Consider the following 23,414-nt stretch of genomic DNA (forward strand, 5'->3'; position numbering starts at 1 on the left):
TAGGCCTTGGCCTGGGCGCCCTTGCTTTCCTGCCCTGGAGCTGGCCTGACTGCTGTGGCAGGCTCCCCCTTAACTCCTCTGCTGGCGGCAAACTCCAGCTGGGCACCCCTGGAGGCTGGGGAGAAGGGGCGCACATGTGGCAGGGTGGGGTCTGGAAGGGCCCCATGCCAAAACACAAGTCGGCCTTCCCTCCTTCACTCCTATATCCACTGTGGAGCCCACTCCTTTAACCCTGAAGGCGTGTCCTCAGGTGCCTCTGACCGAGGGGAGTCCAAGGCTCAACCAGACCTGAGGCAGTCCCGTCGGGTTGCAGAGACGATGGCTCGGATGGAGTCCAGCCTGAGTCCTGGTGGTGCGTGTTCCGCTGCCTTCCTCAAACCGGCCAGGGTGTCCCCCTCCAAAATCACAAAAGGTTCCAGCTGGAAGGACAAGGACTGGCCCTCACGTGCTTCTAAACGTCTCCAAGTTTTCCCTGGTTCTGCCTTGTCCTCCTTCACCCTCGTCACCCTCAACACTCAGAGATTGGGCTTGGTGGTGGGTGGTCTCATGAAGCTGCTGCCTGGGGATGGCAGGGGCTCTGGGAGGCTGCAGGGGTGTGAAAGCCTGTGGAAGGACGCCAGTAGACCCCAGCCTTCTGGGAGTGGCAGAAGAGGTCCCCCCTTCCACTCCCCAGGTATTAGGGGGAAAGCGAGCACCCCCTGAAGCGCCCTCCCGACTTGGCCTTTGAAATGCTGGAGCCCGCCGAGCCAAGGATGAAAGACTGCCCGCGGGGCTACGCCTTTACTGCCTTTGTCTGGCGGGAGGGCGGCAGCGGCAGGGAGCAGGCCTAATCCACAGGATGGGACCGAAGGGGGCGGAGGCCTGGGGCGGAGGAATTCCCGGCCGCCGTCCAACCTCCCACCCGTCAGGGAGTCTCCGAGCCTTCGGGGCCTCGCCGTCTAGCTGTGGGGTCGCAAGGCCGGTCTTCCCTCCTAGCCCTGCTTCCAAGGCTCGGCTGGCCCCTCGAGGGACCCGCTGGTCCGATCCCACCTGCCGTAGGCGGACAGGATTTGCCCAGCTCGGGTGCACCTGCCCTTTGGTGGTCGGGGAGCGGTCCAGCCGCCTCAGGCCTCGGCCTCCGGCGCGCTGCTCCCCGGCATCGCGCTCGGTGCAGCGTCTCGGCCGGAGGTGGCGCTCTGTGCGCCCGGCGGATCCCGGCGTGGGAGGCTCCGACTCCGGGGGTTCCTCGCGAGCCGCTCCTTTCTCTTCCTTCCCTTCCGCCCCCTCGAGTTCCCCGCTCAGGCCGCAGCCCAGGCTTCTCCGAGGGAGTGGGGACGCGGGCTCCCAGGGTGGGGACCAGGCACGCTGCAACCCCCTCCTCCGACCTGGGCGCTTTCCCATCTCGGAATGCGGGTGGAGGTTCCTCACTCAGGCGCCCCAGGCATCGGATTCTGGGCGGGGGCGCGTGGCAGCCGCCAGGTGAGTGCCCCAGACGCGCCCCTAGACCCGCCCCACCTCTCACCAGAAACTCACTCCCCCTCCTTTTATGGAGACGGGGAGGCCGGGGCCCTGGATCCTAACGGTGGAAAGAGGCCCGAGCGCTGGGGCGGGGGGCCGGAGGCGGGGGCAGGTTCGCTTTTGCCCTTTTTGGCGTAGCAGCTCTGGGCGCTGCCCTCTGCCGCCGCTGGGGCCCGAGGGAGGCGAGCCGGCGACGGCGGCTCTTCTGCGGCGGCCTCCTCCCCTCCCCGTCCGGTGCCGCAGGATTGCAGCTGCCACTGGAGGGTGGGCAAGCTCAAGGGAGGGGCGCGCGGGGAGCCCGCCGGGCGAGCGGAGCCCCGCGGCTGTGCTCGCAGCCAGGCGCGGGGCTTTGATGGATCTCACTGCCTGCGTGAGCGCCACTGTGTGCTCACTGCAGCGGCGGCGGCGGCCGGGCCCTACCCGGCCCGTGCGGCCCCCGCGCGCTTCCGAGGTGCGGGTCCCGGGCCCGGAATCCGGGGGAGGCGAAGGGGAGGGGGCGGGGGAGGGGCGCGGCGGCGGCGGCGCTATAACCCCCTCCCCGCCGCCGGCCGGCTCCACACGCGCGCCCTGCGGAGCCCGGACAACTCCGGCGAGCCGGGCCTGCCCGCGCCGCCTCCTCCTCCTGCTCCTCTCCCCGGCGGCGGCTCCGTTTCGGCCCTGCGCCCGCCCTCAGGCCGGCGCGGCGAGGCCCCAGGCGGGCGGCGGCTGCCAGGCGGCGCGGCCGCGGGCGCTGCCGGGCTCCGGCCGGCGGAGGGCGGAGCGCGGCGCCAGAGCCGAGGGCACGCCGCGGAGGGGCGCACGCAGGCCGCCGGGCCGCGCCGTGCTGGGCCGCGCCGTGCCCGGCCGGGCTGCGGCTGCGAGAGGAGGCCGGAGGCGAGCGCGGGGTCGGCGGTGGGCGCGCAGGGCCGCCCGCAGCCCGCAGGGAGAGCGCGAGCCCGCGGCCGGGGCCCGGCCGGGCGTCCAGACAGGTGATGGGTGGTGCGGCGGCGGCAGCTCCAGCCTCGCTCCGGGGTCCCTCTCGGGGCTGACGCCCGCAAATATGCAGAATTACCGGCCGGGTCGCTCCTAAAGCCAGCGCCGGGGAGCGAGCGCGGCGGCGGCTAGCACCGGGAACGCACCAAGGAAGAGGCCCAGCCCCCGCCCTCCGCCCCTTCCGTCCCCACCCCCTACCCGGCGGCCCAGGAGGCTCCCGGCGCGGCGGGCGCGGCGAGCGCGCACTCCCTGCTCCTCCTCCTCCTCGCTGGCGCTGCCTGCCTCTCCGCACTCGCTGCTCGCGCCGGGCGCGCTCCGCCGGCTCGCTGCTCTCCGCGCCACCCTCCTCCGGGCCGCGCTCCCTGAGGGATGGTACTGAATTTCGCCGCCACAGGAGCCCGGCTGGAGCGCCCGCCCCGCGGCCTCGCCTCCCCGCCGAGCCGCCAGCGCCTCGGGACGCGATGAGGACCTGGGCTTGCCTGCTACTCCTCGGCTGCGGATATCTCGCCCATGCCCTGGCCGAGGTGGGTGCCACCCCCGCGCCCCGTCCCCTCTCCGACTCCCCCGTTGCACGCCCCCTGCAACCACCCGCGGGCCGGGGCGCCTCGGGTTCTGGGGCTCTGCAGAACGCGTTTTGATTTCTGCTAGGGTGGTCGGATTTTTTGATTTTTTTCCAACTGGGTTTTATTTTCTGCCATGCCGAAGTCTGTCTGGTGAGTTTCCAGCGTGTTGCGTCGCTCTGCCGTGGAGGGACGGAGTGGCGCGGGGTGGACGAGTGGGGAGAAACTTCGGGGGGCGCGGGCTCCTCTCCGGGGAAGGGTGCCCGGGGCGCGGCGGACAATGCAGTATCGGGGTGCAGGGAGCGCGGAAAGGGGTGTGTGTGTGACCTGGCGGAACCAGGGAGGGGAGAAGAGCGGCGTATAAACAGGGCGGTTGCGGCGGAAGCCCCCGGCAGGCAGGGTGGGCGGTGCGGGTCCGCAGCCCCCCGGCCCCTGTTCTTGAGCCCGGCCGGGCGGCTGGGCCGGCGCAGTCCCGCCCGCCCAGGGCCTGCTTACAGGTGGCTGAGCGAGACGAGCCGGGGCCGGGCCAGGCGCGCGCGGGCGTTCCCCCCGCCCCCACCCCATGTCGAATCCCGAATCCCCGGGAGCTCTGCTGTGATGAATGACTTTTCTGCAGCCCCCGTCGTGGGAACTTAGTGCCTGAGACCCCTCCCTCCCACACCCACACCCACACAGCGACCCCCGACTCCCTCTAAAAATCTGGAGAGTGGGGAGAGCCCGGGAGGTGGGGGTGGTCTGGGCAGGAACCGGGAGCTGCGAGAGGTGGAGATTTAACCCCCCCGTTGCCGGGCAGCCTCTCCCAGCGGTCGGCTGGATTTGGGGCGCCTTGGGCGGTGCTAGGACCGCAGCCCGGCCAGAGCGGGTGGGGCGCGCGTGTGAACGAGTGAGTGCGCGCGCGCGCGCGCGTTTTTGCTACGGAGACCCTCGACCCCACAGGTTCGGCCCGGGATTCCGGGGTGTGAAATTTAAGCCCCTGGCTAGATTAAAGTGTTAAGGCTGCCGTGACTTTCGTCGCCGATCCGTGACGCATTTCAACTTGATCTTTCTGGATGTCGATTTCACTATTAAAATCAGAAACTCCTCGGCCCCCTCGCTGCAGCTAGACCTCCTGTAACTGACACCCGGGGCTGTGGGGCCGGGGTGCCGGGCTTTTGTTTGCAAATTTAAAGGTTGTGGGGGGGGGGCTTTCTGCAAAGGCGGACCTGGATGGGGGCCGGGAATTTGGGGTCGCACCCAGTCCCCTCCCCCCGCCCCCTCCCCGCGTCTGACTTCAGGGCCCCGGGCAGGGGTCGGACGGCCGGCGAGCTGGGAGGGCCTGGGACTTGGGGCCGGGTCACCGCGGCTGGGGGACCCGGCGCTCTCCGCTCTCGGGGGCGCGGGCGCGAGCCGGCCGGGCGGCGGGCGCTGACCGTGTGGCTCTGCTTGCAGGACGCCGAGATCCCCCGCGAGGTGATTGAGAGGCTGGCGTACAGTCAGATCCACAGCATCCGGGACCTCCAGCGACTCCTGGAGATAGACTCCGTAGGTAAATCGCGCCCCTTCCCTCGGCGCGCGGGGCGGGTGTGCGGGGTGTGCGCCCCGCGCCGCCTCCAGCGCTCGGGCCGGCCGGGCGCCGCGCAGGAGCGCACCGAAAGGTCAGAATCCAATCCCGGGCCATAAAAGCCCAGGCGGATGAGTCAGGAGTTTCTCTTCCAGTCCCCACTTTCTCTCCCGGCGGCGGCCTCGAGCTGCTCGCTCGCCCGGGGATTGTTTTTGCATTTAAGGAAAATGCCGCGCGTGTCACACAAAGTTCAGCAGCGCAGAGGGCGCCGGCGCCTGGGCCAGGTGTGCGGGCCTCGGGCCTGCCCTGTGGGGCCGGGAGGAGCCGCTGAGCGGGCCGGGGCTTGGGCTCAGAGCCCTGGACGCACGCCCCGCGGGCAGGCACGCGCGGGAGGAGCTGCCCCTGGCTGGGGCGCCTTTGTCATTGCCGAGAGCTGGTGGCCCGCTCCGCCGCAGCTCGGCCTTTGTGGTTGCAGGAGTCCCGTGCCTTTCTCTTTTTCACAGGCCCATAAAGAGGCGCATCTTGGACACATCTGGTGTCTGGGGACTATTTTGGGGCTCACCGTCAGGCCCTGGAGTCTAGCCACTTTAGAAGAGAGTTTATTTGTAAAGGCATAGTTTTGAAACTCATTGGTGTCAGTTGGAGGGGCTGGATGGACAGGGAAAGGTCACCAGGGACCCAGGCTGTTGCTGGTGGGGTGGGGGCCGTAGTGTGGGCGGGGAGGGTGTCTTTTCCTAGAGGGCAGGGATTCTGGCTCACATCTTTGTGGTGTCCTGCTCCACGTTAGTACTTGGTGGGGCAACACCCGTGTGAGGGTTAGTTACAGAAACACGTCTTATTAATGTCTGGTTAAAAAGAGGCCCCAAATGGGCTTGTCAGATGGAAGGCTGAAGGTAGTAGAGGTCCGTTGGAACAATTCTCAGTGAAGATTTCGCTCTCACTGCAGACTACCCTCAAAGAGGGGGGCATGGGGGGGAATTAAGTAAAATCACATGGTCTAGTCATTTGAAAATTTGTACCTAATTATGGTGGTGGAGAGGCCTGAACTATTTTCATTTCATGCCAAGACCATTTGCTAGCAAGGCCGATGGTTTCTGTAGTTTCGTGACCCAGGAAATCCTTTGGCTGATTCTTATCAGGAAGGGGGTAGAATTTCACTTGGAGATCAGAGTTGGGCCAGGGGGGATTTTGGTCTGGTTCCTTGATGTGTAACCCTGGGGAGAAGGATTTGGCTTTGGTTAGCTGAGGAAAACACTCGCCTACATTCTGCTGGTCCCTGGCGGATTTGTGAAAGTGGGGAGGCTGACTCCCCAAGAAGATTCAGGCCTTTTTTTCTTTTTTGACTTGCTGGAGCAAGGCCGGTGCAGGGCTGGGGCCTCTCTGTGGGATGGCTTTGGGATGCCACCGGGAAATGGGCCATTCACTTTCTGTTGGAGCCATTCTTATTCTGGTCTCTGCCGTCCCTCCCCCCCTCCATTAACACTTTTTGCATTGCAGCTTGGTGGGTTATGCTGATGGCATTCCTGACCTGGGGGCCTTTGGGCCCAGAGCCTCTTTGGGAGGGTCCAAACTGAAAAGGCAGGACGCCTCAGCCAGTTCCCTGGCTGGTTTCAAATTGCCCCCTTATAAAAATCCCTGGGTGTTCCCCTTCTGCTCTCCACCCCCACCCCTGCCTTCCACCTTCTGTCACCTGGTTCGGGGTCTGACTGACTAGGATTCTGGGGTACGACTCCTCATGCCTAGGAAACTGAGGTGCGAACAGAGGGGGTTTTCTAGGATCACCTTTACTCGCAGGGTTTCACCCTAGGAGACCCTTTGTGACACAGATCCCAACGTGGGTCTCCGTCCTGGTCTGGCACCCTCCTGCAGACCAGAAAGTTGCAAGCCAGGGCAGGGCATGGCCCAGTTTCTGGCTGGAGCCCGGAGCTGCCGTTGGGTGCTCCCAGAGCTTGAGTTGCTCTCTTTCCCCCAACACCCGTTCCCGCCCAAAGCTGGAGCAGATCTTGCTGCTGTGGGGGTCAGTTACTTGAGGACGAAGGCGCTCTCCAGGCTCTGGACGCCCCCTACCATGAGGTCCAGCTGGAGGTCTCTGTGGGATCCCTGAGAAAGGAGCTGGGGTGTGGAGAAACCCATTTGGTAGTCCAAGGGTGAACCAGCCCCTTCAGGTTGGTGTTTTTTTGGGTGTAGAGCTAACCAGGCCTGGGAAGCAGACTTTTTCTCCCAGGTCCTCTCCTCCCTGGCGGGGCCTTGTGATGGACTGGATGGGACAGCAGGCGGCCGCATCCTCATTTTACAGATGAAGCCGGAGTCGATGGGATTCTTCTCCCAGGAGCAGTGAGAACAGCATGGAGCTGGGGAGTTCCCAGAATTCGCGTGGAGTTCGGGGGCAGCTGACTTTGCACTCAGGGCTTTTGGGTGGAGAGACAGCGTGTGATCTCTCAATGTCCAGTGGCTGGAGTTTGGGACTTGTGTGTTGAGTGTGTTGAGAAATCAGCCATCGAGCAGCGAGATGGCCTGGGAGCTTTGTTCTCTGAGTAGCCTGGCCTGGTGCCTATGCGGTGGGGTCCCTGAGGGATGGACACATGAATGTCCCCATCTTGGGCCATTAGTGCTTCCCCCCAGGACTGAAGGCAGGATGACTGGTCCCCATCTTGAGCTGTCATTTGGACATTTGCGTGCAAGACAAAAGGGAAACCCCCTTGATTAACTGTCCTGAGCCTTGTTTCGGCAGTGTCTTCTCTGCTAAGTCACTGCTGGGTCATTCCTCAAGTGGTGTCAGGCCAAAGGCCACTCCCCCATCAGTGTGGACTGCGACCACCCATCTTGATTGGGGGACAGAGGAGGGCTCTTGTCTTGCAAGCCGTCTGCCCGCTAGTTTGGGTTTCAGGGCTGTGGTCTCTTCTGTCTGTCCAGGCAAGTGGCTGGAATGGGGTTCCCTGCCCCCTCCTGCGGTCCCGTCCTTGCTCCTCAGATGCATCAGGATCGAGTCACCCGTGGAGACGGGACACCTGGCTTTCAGACGGCTAGGAAGATGGTGGCCGATGGGATGTTTTCTCCCGGAGGCCAAGGATGGGCCGGTTGCTCTTTGGTTTGAGGATGGCAAGATGGCCACCACCAGGACGTGACTCATAAATGTCACTTTTTAGTGAAAAAATGCTTCTTGTAACAGTTGGTTGATGGGAAATTCTTACTGCATGAATAGTTGTGTTCTGATCTTATTTTGGGTCTCAGAAAAATTAGTGGCAGTGGAACATTGAGTCATTTGAAGTGAGAACTTGGGTTCTTCCCAGACTAGTTTTCTGAAAAGACGCATCTTTTGCTGTTTGCACCTTTTGCTTGGTTTTCAGTTTGCATTTTAAGGGAGTGGCGGTTTTGGATTTGCTGGTTTGTGGACAGTCGCTGAGGCCCCGGTGGGCCAGGCACCCAGTGGGGGGCCTCTGGGCCGGACGGCTGGCCAGGAAGCCACTTGCCTTCTCTGGGAAGGGACAGCAGGACACAGGGGAGATCTGCACAGCCGCCGGAGCCCTTCGCTGTGGGGACTTGCTTCTAGGAACTGGTGCCCCTTCTGATCTACTGGGGAGTGAGGGATGGAGGGGGAAATAGAAGGAGAGCCCCCAGCTGGGTCTGGGGCCAAGGCAGGGAGGCCTGGGGTGACCCGCCTCATCCCGGCGGGTAGGTCCCAGTGGCAGGTGGTGGGACCGTGTGTCCTTTCTAGGAATCTGAGAGACCTGGGACTCCTCTAGGCTGCCCAGGAGGGGGCTCTGGGGCGGGTGAAGGTGATGTACCAGGCACTGCTGCAGGCCTGGGGATTGGGGGCCAGTTCTGACTTTGACCCTGGGACCGTGGTTCTGCTTCTGGCTGCCTGGCCCCCTCTGCCAGGCACCAGGATTCCTGGCCCTTTATTCCTCCACCTGTATTTCCTGTAGCCTCTTGAGTGGACTAACTCAAGTCTGGCTGTCGGCCCAATTGGGCCTCGAAGGTTAGGGTGCTCCATGGTTTAGTAAGAAGAGAGAGAGAGAGAGAGAGAGAGAGAGAGAAATGCACACAGATCAGGGAAGCCACGGCAGCCACATCTGCTGCCCTTTCTGGGCCGTCCCTGTGGGCCTGTCTGGGAGCAGCGGGCCTGGTAGTTCTGGGTCTTAACAACGAGAACGGCCGGCCCTCACCTGGGGAGATCACCTGCCCCTTCCGCACGGGTCGCATGGGTCTGCCACAGAGCACAGCAGGGGTGCCACGTTTGGGGGCCCTCTGTGTAGGCTTCCCAGAGGCTGGGAGGAGATTTTTGGCACGTGGGAGTGGCGGCTCTCCCAGGGGACCCCGTCTGTCTCCAGGAAGCAGGTAGGCAGCGCCGCTGGACCGGCCCCCTGGGCACACCTGGATGTGGGCCGGCTGGTCACCGTTTCCTCTTTCTGCCTACAGGGGCCGAGGATGCTCTGGAAACGAGTGTGAGAGCCCATGCAGGCCGGGCCCCCAAGCATGCACCTGAGCAGCGGCCCGTGCCCATCCGGAGGAAAAGAAGCATTGGTGAGCCCTGGGCCTGCCAGGGCGAGGGGAGGGTGCATGGGGGATCTAGGGGGCTCTCCCCACCGGGCCTTCAGTGAAGCAAAACAAAGGCCTAGCCAGCACAGGGGCCCCAGCGCCTTCAGCCCTGGCCTCCCGCCGTCTCTCCGGAGGCCTCCCTCCTGCCCCGGCCCGTCTGCTGCCTGCTGCAGCCTGGCCTGGGCCAGGAGTTTCCAGGAGAGGGGAGCCGTCATAAATTCCTTAAGTGCCCTGTCTTGTCGGGGCCTGTTCTGGAGGAGGACTTGGTGCAAACGTGGTCCCTTTTCCTTTCCAGTCTGGAGTGCGTGGCCTGGCAGGCGGCTGCGGCACGGGCCACCAGCAGATGCCCCTGCCCCTGACCCCCACTCCACTTGCTGGGCACGGTTTTGGGGGGGTATTTGCGTCCTGTCCCCTAGCAGAGCACCCCGTGTCTGCCTGGCCTCTCGAGGCTGTGGGGATTTGTGGGTGGCTCAGTTCTGAGACAGATCTTGGCCTGCACTTTGCTGCCCTGGGAGCGAGCAGGGTCAGGGAGTGTGACTCCCCCTGCCCTGAGTCCCATGCCCCCTGGGGGTCGCTCCTCCAGTCCTCACTGCGTGGGGTGCGTCCCCCACACTGCTGTTCCTTGCCTCGGAGCTTAGATTCCTCCCAGGACGGAGACTTAGTAGCTTCTGGCCTGGGGTGCAGCATGTGGGCGAGGGCTCCTCCTGAAGGCAGGTGGGCCCACCCAGATGATGTTTGTTGTGGTAGGTTTCCTGTCCTCCAGACCCGTGTCACAGGTGAGGGCGCTCCAGCAGGCCTGTCCTGTTCCAGATGGGGAGCCCCGGGCTGTCTCCCTGGCTCCACCCTCGGCCCCACCCAGCCAGGGCCCCCAGGCCCCTCGCAGCCGGTGGGCACTGGGCTGCTTGCCCTGAGCAGAGCCCTTTCCGCATACTGGGGCGGCCAGATTTCCAGTGCCCAGCCTTCCGTGTTGGCAGGCCTGCTGTTGGAGACCCAGCGCTCCCCCCTCTCCAGGTGCTTCCAGGCCACTGGGGAGGAGGATGCAAGGCCCCCCAGTCCTTGGGGCTCTCAGGAGTCTTCTGGCCCTGGTGGGGGGGACGGGAAAAGGAGAGGCGGGCACCTGTCCCTGGTGTTGGGGTGGAGGCAGGCCCCTGTTGTCCTTCGATTGCATTTCAGGCTCTTCCGCTTGTCTGCAGGGGACGGGGCCCTGCCCTGCCTGGTGCTGGCCGTGGGGGTTGTGCCAGGCCCTCTGTGGGTTCTGGGGTCCTGCCTGCCTGCCCGGGCTCCCTAGCCCTGTATTACTCAAGGCCCAGTAGCCCTGGGGGCTGGTGTGGATTCATAGGACAGCATGTGGGGAGGAAGGTGCACGTGCTGGGGTCCCCAGGTGGACGTCTCATTGGGCAGTGGTGCCCTGGCCTCTGCTGCATTTGGGGCTTCGGGTCAGACAGATGGGCCTGTGCCGAGGAGTACAGAGCGGAATGTAGAGCCTGTCCCTCCTCTCTTGGTGACCTTTAGTGAGCAGGTCTGTGGCTCGTGGGCTGGGGAGGTGGACCTGAGTCCCGTGTCCTGCGTTCCCTGTCCACCTTGGGTGTTTGTCCTGCCTTCCTGGGCCTGGCCTGGGGGCTGTGGCAGCTGCTGGGGCTGGGCCCTGATTGGTCCAGTGGCTGTGGGGCCCATTGCCCTCTCGCTCTTGGGGTCCCATCCTCGGCTTCCCTGTTTCTCCCCATTCTCCACTAGCCCTGGGAGCTCCCTAACCATCTGTGCAGAGAGTCACCACCCACCCCACCCCCAACCCACCCCATCAGCTCCGGGTCTCTCCCTACCCCCTGCAGGCTGCATCAGGCTTTCTTGTTCATGTGGCCCCCTCAGCCAGCAGTGCCCTTCCCTTTGCGCCTCCCTGCCTGGCCCTCACTGCTGCTGCTCCTTGGGCCAGCCCGAGTGCACCCTGTTGGGGGCCCAGTGTGTGGGCCCTAGGGTGGCCTGATGTACTGCAGGGATGAGGCCACGTGGGGAAACGCCCCCTACAGGCCTTCAGGTGGGAGGGGTGCTGGGCTCCCGTGGGCCACGGGGCATGGCCCGGCCTTCACCGTGGCTCTTGCTCTGCAGAGGAAGCCATCCCCGCGGTCTGCAAGACCAGGACCGTCATTTACGAGATACCTCGGAGCCAGGTCGACCCCACGTCCGCCAACTTCCTGATCTGGCCGCCGTGTGTGGAGGTGAAGCGCTGTGCGGGCTGCTGCAACACCAGCAGCGTCAAGTGTCAGCCCTCCCGCGTCCATCACCGCAGCGTCAAGGTGAGCCGGCCCGCCCCGGGGTGCCCGCCAGGCCCGGGTGCACAGCAGGGTGCTGGAAGAGCCGGGACCCGGGGCTGGGCCGGCTGCGGGGGAGGGGGGGTAGGCGTGTGGTTCCCTTCCCCCTGTCTCCCCATGAGGCGACATCGCAGACCGACCTCAGGACATGTGCCATGGCGCGTGGCAAGAGGGGCGTGGGGTCCTCTCAGCCTTTCCCCAGAAGCACACGGGAAGCAGGCCTGCCACATTGAGCCTCCGTCCCTTGTCTGTAGGTTAGGGAGGGCACCCCGCTCTGCTGTGGGGCGGGTGTCCAAGTGGACTCCTGCTAAGCGCCCTCCTGGGGGTGCCTCAGTCCTGGGGGCTGGGCCTGCAAAGCCAGACCCTCCCCTCATTCTGGGAAGCTGTGCTCTGCTTGGAGACCCTCAGGATGGGTGCTGGGTTGGCCGTCTTTGCCGTAGTCCCTGGGTGCTGGCACACAGCTGGGCGCTTGCCCCAGAGCCCTGTCCGGGGCAGGGCGTTGGTCCTGGAGACTTCAAGGTCACGTTCCAGATTACCTGTGCGGGGCCTCCTTGTTCTTCCTGCCTTAGTCCTTGCGGGAAATCAGCCTCTTCAGGTCGCCCTGGGCTGCTATACTGGGGTCTTGGCCAGACAGTGGTGTTTTGCACCAGTGGCTGGAGGGGTTCCTGGGGCATGGGTCTGTTCCTCTCTGGCCTGACTTGCCCCATCTGTGAAATGGGTCTGAATCATGGTGATGTGCTATTTCAGGCTGTGTGGGACGTGGGTCCCAGGGCAGCTGGGCCCCCGTTTGGAGGGGAGCTGTTCTGCTTCCGAAAGGATAGCACCAGAATGTCTTGGTCTCTCTGATGTGTGGCTAGGCTGCAGAGTCCTGTGTTCCCCCAGTCTAGGGGAGGGGGCTGCCATCCCTGGAAGCTGGCTCTGGGAAGGCTGTGGTCCCACAAAACCTGGGTTGTGGACTTGGGCAGCGGGACACCTACCGAGTGGCAATGGCCTGCCCACTCAGCTAAGCCTCCAGCAGCCAGTGCATCCGTGTTTCCCAGATTCTGGGGGTGCATCAGAAGCTATTCCTCAACTGGAAATTCAGAACCCGTGCGCCCGCTGCCAGTCCGGGGCCCCTGGATGTGAGCCCCTGGCACCAGAGTGAAGTGCAGGGGAGACTTTCTTACTTACAGACCACGGAGCTGGCTGGGACACTTGTTTGTCACATGAGAAGGCACGTCAGGCCCATAACTGGGGTTCCACCTGACCTCCGGGGACTTGGTCCTTGAGCACCTGGGGCATTGAGTAAGCAAATTCCACGGCTTGCCATGCTGTGCTGTCCACAGTGGAGGCTCCCAGCGGCCTGGTGCACTTGCCTGGGCGCTGGCTCCGGTCTTGGCAGGGCCCCCAGCCAGCATGGGGCCCAGCTCTGCACCCTTTGTTAAAGGGGGAAACGGGCTCAAGGGGATGGGGCTGTGCGTTCCTCACCAAGACTTGTCCCCTGCTGCCTGCTGTGGGACCCCTTGGATCTCCGTGTCTTTCCTTACGGGATGTTGTGAGGGGGTCTCGTGAGCCCTGAGAACCCAGACACCTGAGATCTTTTGTTGCTGGGAGTGGGGTTGCTGGAGCTCCACATGACAGTCCCACACACTGGCGCAGGGCGTAGGGTTGCCCTTTGGGTGTTCAGCTGGTCTCTCGAAGACACAGCGGTGCCGGAATGAAGTGGGGCTCCCTGCCCTGTGGGCTCCTGCCTCCCCTGGGTAAGGACTGGGGTGTGTCTGGTCCCGGTGTGGGCTGTGATCCCCTCTTCCCAGCCCACCCTGAGTGGGCGGGCGTGTGGGCATCAGGGGCTGCTTCCTGGGAGGGGCCCCCGTCAGCCTTGGGCATAGGCCCGAAGGACTCAGTAGGTGGTGGTGGTCAGCCAGGGCTCCCCGCACAGGTCTTCGTCTGCTTGGACAGGGTCGCGGTCTGCCCAAGGGGATGGACGGGCTGAGTCCTGCAGCTGGAGCCTGGTGGCCTGCTTCCATGTCCGGCCCTGCCCTTCTCGGACCCCTTCCTCTTTCTCCCTCAGGGAAGGCAGCTCCTTCTCCCTGCCCACCCATCAGAGGGTTGGCAGGAAAACATCCGGCCCCAGACACTGGGGGTTTTGGCTGAGAAGGGACAAAAGGTCAGTGAAAACAGGAGGTCCATTGTGGAGGGTGGCCTGGTCCCCTCGGCTGCCCAGGAAGCTGTGGCCGCTGCATCGGGGTGAGGCAGAGTGGGCTGGTGGGCCTGGCAGAGTCCTGCACCAAGTGTCTGTGAGGGGTGCTGGGGCCAGCGGGGGCCCGTGTGGCTGGGCAGGTGGGAGGTCTTGCCCGGAGCTGACACGTGCCTGGTTTTTTGGTTTACGGCTTTTCGATCACAATTAGAGGCACTTACTAGAGAAGGTAAGGGTAGGCTGAGAGCAGCCCCAACACGAGGCCCAGATGATGGCTTGTCTGGTATGCTCTGCCGAAGGCCCCCAGGTCCTGACTGTTAGGACTTACTAGGGTGGATGGCTGCCTCTGCTCCGTGACCACCAGGGACAGTGGCCTGAGGCTTCTAGGCAGGGCCTCTAGCCCTCTGATGGTCTCGGGTGTGGGCCCTTTGCTCTCTGGGGCTGGGCCCTCATTTGTCTCCTGGGACCTGCCTTCAGGGTGGTCCCCTTGGGGTTGCAGGGACAGCTGTCGTCAGATCTTGGAGAGGGGTGGACACGTTGTCCGGACTGGGGCCACACCTGTGTGTCCCTCTGTCAGCTCGCCATGCTCAGCATTTAGGGTCTGCCTTTGGGGGGGCCAAGTGTTCTCCCTGACTGGGGTCCCGTATGAACCAGCTCTTCCTCTCCCCAGGGAATGCTGCCCCTAGACCCTGTAGGCAGCTGACCCTGTCCCCTAGATCCCAGGCTCGAGGTCTAGGAGAAGGGGTGGTGTAGACAGCAGGGGCCAAGACTCTGGTCAAGTCGCACCAGCTGGGGTTGTGGGGTGGACCTCCAGCCTCTCACGGCATGGCATTGGAAGTTGGGGGCTCCCGTTTTCTTCAGGGCATCCTGTGGGTTTACACCCAAGTCTGTTAACTTGGTTAGGCCCCCAGGTCTCCAGAAGCTGGGAACCAGCCCCTGGACTACACGTGGGGCAGCCCGCTGTGGCTCTGTGTCACCCGACCTCAGGCTTCTGGAAGCTGGGTCTGGGTGTGGGCCTCTGAACCCTGATGGAGTGTGTGATCCGGCTCAGGGACCTTGGGGGAAGTCAGGGACTCCAGCGGCGTGGATCTCCTGTACGAGCTGCCTCAGTGTTCCCATCTGGAAAACAGACTGTAATTGGGTCCTTACAGGGTAGCTGTGAGCACAGCAGTGAGTGACACAGGGGTTCAGTAAATGCTGGTGTTTGTCGTGGACAGTGCTATGCCCTTGACTCTGGGGTGGTCAGGCCATAACCTGGGGAGGGGGTCCCCAGCAGGGGCATTGCTCTCCCTGGCCCAGCTTGGGACACCGTGAGTAGCAGGAGCTCAGGGCTTCTGTGCTCGGTGTCCCTTGTCTGGAAGGAGTACTGGCATCACTGGATGGCATGCTCGGGTGGCTTTGCCCTGTGAGTGTACAGGTGGGGTGGTTCCTGCCAGGTGGCCTCACCACAGGAAGTGGATTGTCCTCTCTATAGGGCGCAGCTCAGACGCCTGGGACACAGACAGAGGGAGAAGAGAGGGAGGGGCGTGGGGATCCTGTTTGGGCTGCAGGATGGGTCTAGGGGCTGAGGTGACAGGAACGAGGGTCCCAGAGACACAAACATCTTGTTCTGGGGACTTGGCTGGTGTAGAGGCTGCTTGGAGAAGTTAATATTCACAGTGTGTTCTTGGGGGAAAAATGCAGCTACTTCCTGGCCAGACGGAGGTGGTGGAACGGCTTGGAATCCTCACATACCCAGAAGCAGGTGCAATCATAGATCGTTGTTTGTTTTTCTTTGATAAAAACAGCCCGTCTGCAGAGAAAGTGGGTTCCCAGACTGGAGAGGCCAGTGTTGGGAGTGCTTTGCCAAGGGGACGGTGGGGGGGGGGCGGTTCTGGAGCGCCTGCTTTCCCCGCCATGGCTGGTCTGTGGAAAACAAGCCTGCCGCCCGCACCCATAGCTGGGGTCCAAGTACCCGCTCCCCTAGAGTAAGTAGGTGAGGTACTCGCCTAGCAGCGGTCGTGCAGTGCAGAGGGCCAGGCCCCTGCCTGCTCCAGCCTCCCTGTGTCCCCCAACACAGTCCAGTGTGCATGGGGCGCTTGAGTGCTCCGAGCTGGGGGCCGCGGCCTCTGACCTACTGGCTGAGAGGCTCTGGGGCTGGGTGGGGGCGGGAGGGGGCTGAGACCAACCCCAAGTTCTGATGCCCAGAGGGTTGGCATGCTGGCCGGGTTCAGGCAGGGGTCCTCTGCCCTCTCAGGAGGCCCACTGAGGTACACCCCACCCAGTGCCCTCGAGGGGAGGTTCACTCTGGGCCCCGGGGACTGGTTTTGCTAAGCTCAATGTGCTGAGACAGGGTTTGCTTGTTCCGAACGGAAGGTGGCCCAGTGGCAAGTTTTCGATGCTTGTGTACATGTGAAGCCCTGGGGCACAATCCTTGTTCCCATTTTATAGACAGGAAAGTGGAGGCTCTCTGCGCCCATGTCCTGAGGATCTCTCTATCTCTCTCTCTCCTCTCTCTCTCTCTCTCTCTCTCTCTCTGTGGTCCTGGTCTCCTGGAGCGGTAGGTGCCGTGAGGAGCTGACCTGGCCCCGCAGCTGGGGCTGCTCATGCCCGTGGTCCTTTCCTCTACCTCTTCCCTCCTTAGGAAACCTGCCAGGCCTATCCCTAAACCTGGCCTGGCTGCCACTCCACCTCTGAGCTCACACCTGGCTGTCTGCATTCACACCTGAGGCCACACACCACTTCCCGCGGCTGGCGGGCACCCGGCACCCTTTGCACGGCAGGTTAACCATTAATGTGGCCCAGCGGCTATGGGTGGGTCTGGATAAGCCCTGAGTCCTGCTCAGCTGTGGGGGGGCCCATCCTTCTTGCCTGGGGTCCTCTGGCTTCTGGGCTCCAGGCCTCTGTGTTAGAACTCCCCCTCCCATCACCTCCCCTCCCAGCTGCCCCAGGCTGGGGGCTTCTGCTCTCCACCAGGGAGCCCCTCACCCCTGCCAACTCCCTGATGCCTCCACATGCTTGGGGTATAACCTGCAGGGACCCCTTTCTGCTCCCTTTCTGCCTCAGTTTCCCCAGGCAAATGAGGTGGAATGGCTATCCCTGGAGGCCAGTCCCAGGACTGCAGCCCGGTGTCAGCACAGATGGGAGCATGGGCTTTGTGCCCAGATCTTCGGGGTCCAGGGCAGTGGGGACATGGTGGTCCCACCCCCGCTGGGGACTGAGCTCAGACTGGGTGCTTGGGAGGGGAGCCCCCTGGAGGAAGGCTTGCTTATCTAGTGTTCTGTATCTCCTCCATGAGCTGGGATGGAGTGAGCCCACCTCCACCGCGCTGTGAGTGCGGAGTGTGCTCGGATGCCGTGTGCACATACGTGTGAGCATGGAGCTTGTTCTTGGGACAGGACATGTGTGTGCACATGCGTGTAATTGTGGAGGGTGGACTGGCATCCCACGACAGAGTGAGCCAGTTTCCCAGGCTTGAGCTGGGATCTGTAGGGACTCGATTTCTCGGCTGCCTGGGCTTGTGCCCATGGGCTGGACACAGCCATGTGCTCCTGGTGGCTCCCCGGGAGAGGTGCAGAGAGAGGCAGGTCTGCTGAGTCGTGCCCCCTGATGATTTGGGCCGACAAGAGGTTTGAGTGGACGGGGGAGGCCCAGCTGCAGGGGTCAGTGGCTGGGGGCTAGGCCTGATATGGCCTGGGACGACAGCCTGGGGCCCCTGCCCATTCTTCTGACAAGGCTGGCATTCCCTTGGCCAAGGTGAGCTGGGGGAGCCACAGGAAGGCCTCCAGGTGGCTGCGGGGGGGCTGGCGCCTGTGGGATCCCCCTCTGCGGTCCGTCAGGTTCCAGTGAATGTGCCCCAAACTACAAATACCCACAATTACCTCTCCCCCTGGCGCTCCTGCCTTTCTGCGAGGAGGAGGTGAGAGGTCGGAGGTCAGAGGTCGGCCTGGGCGGGGTTGAGCAGTAAGCACGTCAGGGCTCCCGGTGTACCGCGTGCGGGGCGTGGCCGCGGCGGTCATGGCGGGGCTGTTGTCTCGTGCAGGTGGCCAAGGTGGAGTACGTCAGGAAGAAGCCAAAGTTAAAGGAAGTGCAGGTGCGGCTGGAGGAGCATCTGGAATGCACGTGCACCGCCGGAGGGCCGAACCCCGACCACCGGGAGGAGGAGACGGGTAAGTCCCGCCTCGCCGCGGCCCCTCCCATGTCCCTTCGGCCTCGGCCTCTGCTCACTTGGCGCAGTCCGCGGGGCGTCCGCCAGCCCGGCAGCGTGCTGGGGGACGCTGGACGTCCCCGCCCCGGTCGGGGTGCCCGGGAGCCGCGCGGCTGGGGCGGCGCCGGGACACCTCCCGTCCCCCATCCCAGGCGGACTCTGCCCGGAGGCAGCGTGGCATTCTGACCCGCGGCGTCGGGCCCGATCCAGGGCACCAGGAAGTGTCTCTGTGCCAAAGCTAATCGCGTTTTCTTGCAGAAAGACAAACACCTCAGCTATTTATTGCCTCAGGTCCGCAGCCCTAACCCTTAGGCCCGCTCACCCTCCCTGCCCTTCTGTTAACAGGAAGGCGTAGGGAGTCAGGTAAAAAACGGAAAAGAAAAAGGTTAAAACCCACCTAACGCAGCCAACCAGGTAGGCGCTGTGTGCGGCTGCGCCGTGGTTCTGCGGGGGGAGGTGCCCAGCTGATCACAGGCGAATCCCTCCCGCGGCAGCCAGCTCGCGGCTCTGATTGATCGGCCCTGATCGGCCTGCAAGCTTCCGGTGTCTGGCTGGGCTGCGGGTCTGCTCGCTCGCGTGTCCTGCTGCTCCCGAGTGCCCGCTCTGGCTTGGGTCTCTTGCGTTAATGGGGGAGGCCCTGGCGTCACGTGAGTGGAGTGAGTCGGGTTCCTGAATGGCAGTGGGGTAGCTCTGATGTCTATTAGCCGGGATCACCTTGGGCAGGTTACCCGTCCCATTTGACAGATGGAAGACTGAGGCTTATAGGGAAGATAGGTGAGGGAATTGAAGACTGCGGGGGTCCTGTCTGGAAATGTTTCATAGACATGTAGGGCTGTTGACTGCTGTGTTGGAAACTCTCTTTGGCTGCTGGTAATACCAAAACCAACAAGGGCTGGGGTGAGGCAGACGTTTAGGAGCAGGTGTGTCGTCTGGGGGCTGTCTATCCTCAGAGTTGCTTCATGGCTCAGTATGGCTGCTGAAGCTCCAGAAATCACATCTACACTCCAGGCTGGAAGAGTAAAATTGGAAGAGGGACAGAAGAACCCTCTTAGAGAAGTCCCACTCAGTGACTTCTGCTGTGATACCCTGGCTGTCCTTCAGCTGCAAGAGGACCTGGGCAGCGTAGTCTTGTAGAGAGGCATACTGCTTCCCAGAAGAAAATGGGATTTGGGTAACCACAGTCATGATGAAGGTAGTTTCCAGCCTTCTTGCTCCTTGTTGTTGGCCTGTGTGTTCTGGAGAGCCTGGTCCTTGCCTCTGGCCACATGTGAGCCCACGGCATCCCAAACAGGTGGTTGTGGGAGAGATTCTCAGAGATGGTGTCTCAGAGCCCAGGTGCTGGTTGAGTGACTGCAGAAAGCTGCCAGGTCAGCCGCGTTGAGGTTGGTGGGTCTGGTCCATTCCTCTGGGGAGGAAAGGATCTACTAGGGTGGGTTCCTGAAGCGGCCTCAACACAATTTTTTGCCTGTGATTTTTGCTTTCCCTGAGGGTGTGGCTCTGGGGGTGGTTTTGTGCCTGCATGTGCACCCAGTCTGCACACCATCGATTGGGCTCTGGCCTCCATGGGCCAGCCGATGACAGAGATGTCAAGTGCATGGGACGTAGAGTCCCTGCTAGCTTGTGAGTGGTACAGGTGATGTGGATGGAGAAGAGCTGTTCTTAGCCCAGAGCTCAGTGTAGATCTGCCTGGTTACCAAGACCCCGCTTGTCTGCCTGGCAGCACCCATCCTCAGGGTTGTCTTATGGCCCAAGATGGCTGCTAGAGCTCCAGAAATCACATCAAGCCCTCTGTTGGGGTGGGGGTGGAGAAATAACACGAGGAAAAAGGCAAAGAAAGAACCATTCTGGGCCTCAGTTTCCCTCATCTGTACAATGGGAGAATGGGGCTTGTTCTAAGGAATGTTCTGTGAGATCCCAAGAGCCTCGTCCCAGTTCTGGTCAGGAGGTTACAGAAAGGGTACTGAGGCATATTTGATTTGGAAAATGCCACAAAACCCTGAAACTCTGAGATTTGTCTTGGTGTGTGTGAGTGTGTTTCCCTGTGGTCACTATCCCTGCGGCGGCGTGTGTGCTCGGCTCCTTGTCAGTGTCCGTCTCTCTCCCCTCTCCCTGCAGATGTGAGGTGAGGATAAGCCAGCAGCCCTTTTCCGGGACACGGATGTACATGGCGTGTTACATTCCTGAACCTACTATGTACGGTGCTCATTGCCAGCGTGCGGTCTTTGTTCTCCTCCGTGAAAAACTGTCTCCATGCACACTCGGGAGAACAAAGAGACAGTATACATTTGTTTAATGTGACATCAAAGCAAGTATTGTAGCACTCGGTGAAACAATAAGAAGCTTCCTTGTCAAAAAAAAAAAGAGAGAGAGAGACAGAGCAAACAGAACCACAAAACATGACAAACAAAACTGACTCACAAAAATATCTAAACAGTTGTCGGAATGGAGGGACACCCCGTGGGATGGAAGCGACGTGCCTCGGCCGACCGGATTTCTGTCCAGGGTCACAGGTGCTTCTGCCAGGGACACAGCCTGCTTTCTGGAGGATTCCGGGCGGGGGCTGAGGGCCCTGCGGGGCACATGGGAGCAGGGATGTCCCAGAACTGCCACGGGACTTAGAAACACATCTCCTTGCTGTAGTGTTTAAGTCTATACAGAAACCTTCCCGAGAGCCTTAAGTGGATTTTTTTTTTTTTTTTTTTTTTTTTTTTTTTTTACACACCATAAAGTGATTATTAAGCTTTCCTTTTTACTCTTTGGCTAGCCCTTTTTTTTTTTTTAATTATCTCTTGGATGACATTTACACCGATAACACCAGGCTGCTGTAAGTCAGGACAGTGGGACCGTATCTCCCCTCGCAGGATGCGAACAAATGAGATGTATTAAAATAAACATGGTATATCCACCTATGCATCACTTCCTAAATGTTTCTGGCTTTACGTGTTTGTCCCCTGCCCCCACTTTATCTTGCCTTTTAATTTAAGCCATTTCGAGAGAACTATGCGTGAACCAATCGAGTCCGTCCCGGGCCTGCCGCTCCCAGTCCTCGCCTTGGCGAGGTGGCCCTGTGCCAGTGTTTGGACAGAATCTGAATTCTTTATTTTTGGTAAGATGTTACGCTTTACATGTATTCAACAGAAATGTGTGTGTGTGTTGTGTTTTTGTTTTTGTTTTGTAAAGGTGAAGTTTGTATTTTTATCTAATATTACCAGTTTTGTATACCTGAGAGCCTGCTATGTTTTTTTCTTTGAATCAAAAGGAAAAAGAAAAACCCACCAACAAAACCCATACACGTGAAAAGTGCTTTGTGGTCACATTTTTCTAGTTGCGTAACTGAGTCTAGACCCTGTCTCTGACCCGGGGCGGTTGTTTGGGGGTACCTTGGGCCACCCTTCACCAGAGCCTGCGCTGCGAGGCCTGCCCTTGGGACTCGGGGATCTGATGGTAATGGGCCAACAATGCCATCCTGCCTGGGTGTGCGGCCTCGTGGAGACGGAGGCCAGGCGCCCACCCGAGCAGTGAAGCAGACGATGGCCTTCATCCGGAAGTGAGTTGACTTCAGTGTCCGCGGGCTGAACCCGGGAAGGCCAGCCGCCCTGTGTCGCCCGTGACCCGCTCTCCCTGCTTCAAACAGAGAGGCTGTGTGACTGTCATGATCTCTTTATTGCCTGTGGGGTCTCCGGAGCAAGAGCGAGCATCTCTGGAGTTGGTGTGTTCGTGGGAGAGTTTCTATAAAAGCATTCCTTCAGCAGCCCATCTTCACGGTGTGGTTCCTGGTCTGCAGTTCACGCGAAGGACGGCAGGGGGTAGGGGCTCGAGGGGCGGGCACAGGTGGCGGCATCCCCCCAGCTCGTGCTCGGCTGTGTGCGGCCCATGGAGGCTCCGTCCCCGTGGAGGCTCCGTCCCTGTGCTGGGCATCTCGCAGCTGCGCTGCTCGGGACATGGTGCGGTGGAGACGTGTGTGATGGTAGGTGGACAACATGTGATTTATGGATTTATGTTTCTCCGAGATGCTGACAGTACTGCCCAGTTTGTTTTCTTTTGCCCAAAGCTGCCTGATGAAGGACCTGTCTGTCCTTTAGGGTGCTTCTGGGGAGGGGATGGTGCTGAAAGAGGGCTCAGAGCCCCGGGTTATGTGCCTGTTGCCCTGGCCAGGGCCTGTGCTGCTGGGCGGAGCTGGGGCAGGCGGGTGGCCTCCACGCCCAGCCAGGAAGGGGCTGCTACCCGCCCAGTGGAGGCTGCGGTCTGTCTGTGGCGGGATTGTTTCTGGATTGCAGGCCTACGCGGCCCACAGGCTTTGTTGCGGCTTTGCCCTGCATTCCTGGCATTTCTGCTCCTGCCTGGGCCCCTCCTAGCCTGTCACCCTGGGCTGCACCTGGGTGCGCTCAAGTAGTCAGTGTCTGCTTGGGGCTGGTCCCTCGCACTCTTGCAAGCCCTGTGTCCTTGAGCCACGGGCCTCTGTCTATACCTCCTGGGTATGGTAGCCGGACACACAATAAAGATTCTGTATTAGGCGCACAGGGACCCAGCACGGGCCTCAGGGTCTCTGGCCTCCCTGTACAGAAGCACGTCCCCCCCACCCTCAGCATACCCTCCTTTCTGTGGGTCTGGCCCTGCAGAGGGGCAAAGCCCTGGGCTGATGGGTCTCTCATAGGTGCACCTGCCTGGAGACCCGTAGCCACTGGTCACACCTGTCCTTGCCCTGTGTCGGGGGTCTTGCCAGGTGCCAGGTGGACTAGGTGCCTCCCCACCTCCCTCGGAGCAGCTTCCGCTCCACACCGACTTGGTGTCCTGGTTTTCGTAGTGGGTGCACCTGGCTGGGTGGCTGTCCCTGGTGTGTCCCTGTGCCGCCCGCCAACCTGGGCTAGTCTCAGCCGCTGCTGGGGAGAGGCCTCTCGTATGCGCCTCCCACATTCCGGGGGGTGGGAACGAAGGACAGGGCACTGTGCCCTTGGCATGCCCTTGACCCTCGTGGCGGGGGGGCGGCTGAGCAGAGAAGCAGTGGAAGAATGATGGGCAGCGTTTTGCCAGGGACCAGCAGGCCAGGCCGGACGCTCCACACTGCTGGGGCCTTGGCTGGCCCTGTGGGTGTCAGGCGCCTGGGGCCCAACAGCGGCCTTTCCATGCCCTGTGCTAGCACGCATCTGTCCCTGGAGCCATTGTGGGGCCCAGTCCAGAATGGCTGCCACCCAGGCCCCCAGGGAGAGCAGCAGAGGAGGAAGAAGCCCTTGGGTGGGGGGCCCCCAGGGCCCTGAGCTCTGGGCTGTCCCCAGAGCAGGTGCTCCCTGGGCACATGCTGCTGAGCTGAAGTCCTGGGATGGAAGCATGGCTGGCATGGTGCCCTGCGGGCTCCGGACTCACAGCGCGGGGACCGGACCGCTCTCTCCATTACTACCATGTTCCCCGCAGGACGGTCCTTCAGCCTCACTGACTGCATTCCCTGTGTTCTACTCCCATCCCCGACTCCCTTGTCCTATGAGCCCCTTCCCCCATTCTGCCCACCCTCCACCCCCGGCAGTGCTGAGTTCTAGCTCCTCTCCTCCTTGTCACTGCTGCTGACACCGTGTGTCCCACAGAACACAGGCCGGCCCACCTTTTATCCCAGGTGCTCTCCCGTCCTGCTTCACCTGGAATGGAG

The 23,414-nt window shown here is 62.0% G+C and overlaps 1 protein-coding gene across 4 annotated transcripts; it reads left to right on the top strand.

Moving 5' to 3' along the window:
* The first annotated feature begins 1,288 nt into the window (after positions 1 to 1,288).
* On the top strand, positions 1,289 to 20,997 carry PDGFA (platelet derived growth factor subunit A). Of its 4 annotated transcripts, none has more exons than XM_032872857.1 (8): positions 1,289 to 1,458; positions 2,864 to 2,993; positions 4,458 to 4,554; positions 8,989 to 9,093; positions 11,212 to 11,399; positions 17,612 to 17,738; positions 18,122 to 18,190; positions 19,892 to 20,883. In XM_032872857.1, the coding sequence occupies exons 2-7, from the start codon at positions 2,931 to 2,933 to the stop codon at positions 18,175 to 18,177; spliced, it is 636 nt and encodes a 211-aa protein (XP_032728748.1). In that variant the 5' UTR covers positions 1,289 to 1,458; positions 2,864 to 2,930; the 3' UTR covers positions 18,178 to 18,190; positions 19,892 to 20,883. The 4 variants fall into 4 exon arrangements, with proteins under 4 accessions (XP_032728748.1, XP_032728749.1, XP_032728750.1 ...); XM_032872859.1 differs by lacking the exon at positions 1,289 to 1,458 and adding an exon at positions 1,667 to 1,761 and having other exon boundaries at positions 19,892 to 20,997; XM_032872860.1 differs by lacking the exon at positions 1,289 to 1,458 and adding an exon at positions 1,810 to 1,948 and having other exon boundaries at positions 19,892 to 20,997.
* The last annotated feature ends 2,417 nt before the right edge of the window (positions 20,998 to 23,414 follow it).

The sequence above is a fragment of the Lontra canadensis genome, unplaced genomic scaffold (assembly GCF_010015895.1).
Source record: "Lontra canadensis isolate GAN:19392208 unplaced genomic scaffold, GSC_riverotter_1.0 scaffold45, whole genome shotgun sequence".
In the NCBI taxonomy this organism is placed as follows: domain Eukaryota; kingdom Metazoa; phylum Chordata; class Mammalia; order Carnivora; family Mustelidae; genus Lontra; species Lontra canadensis.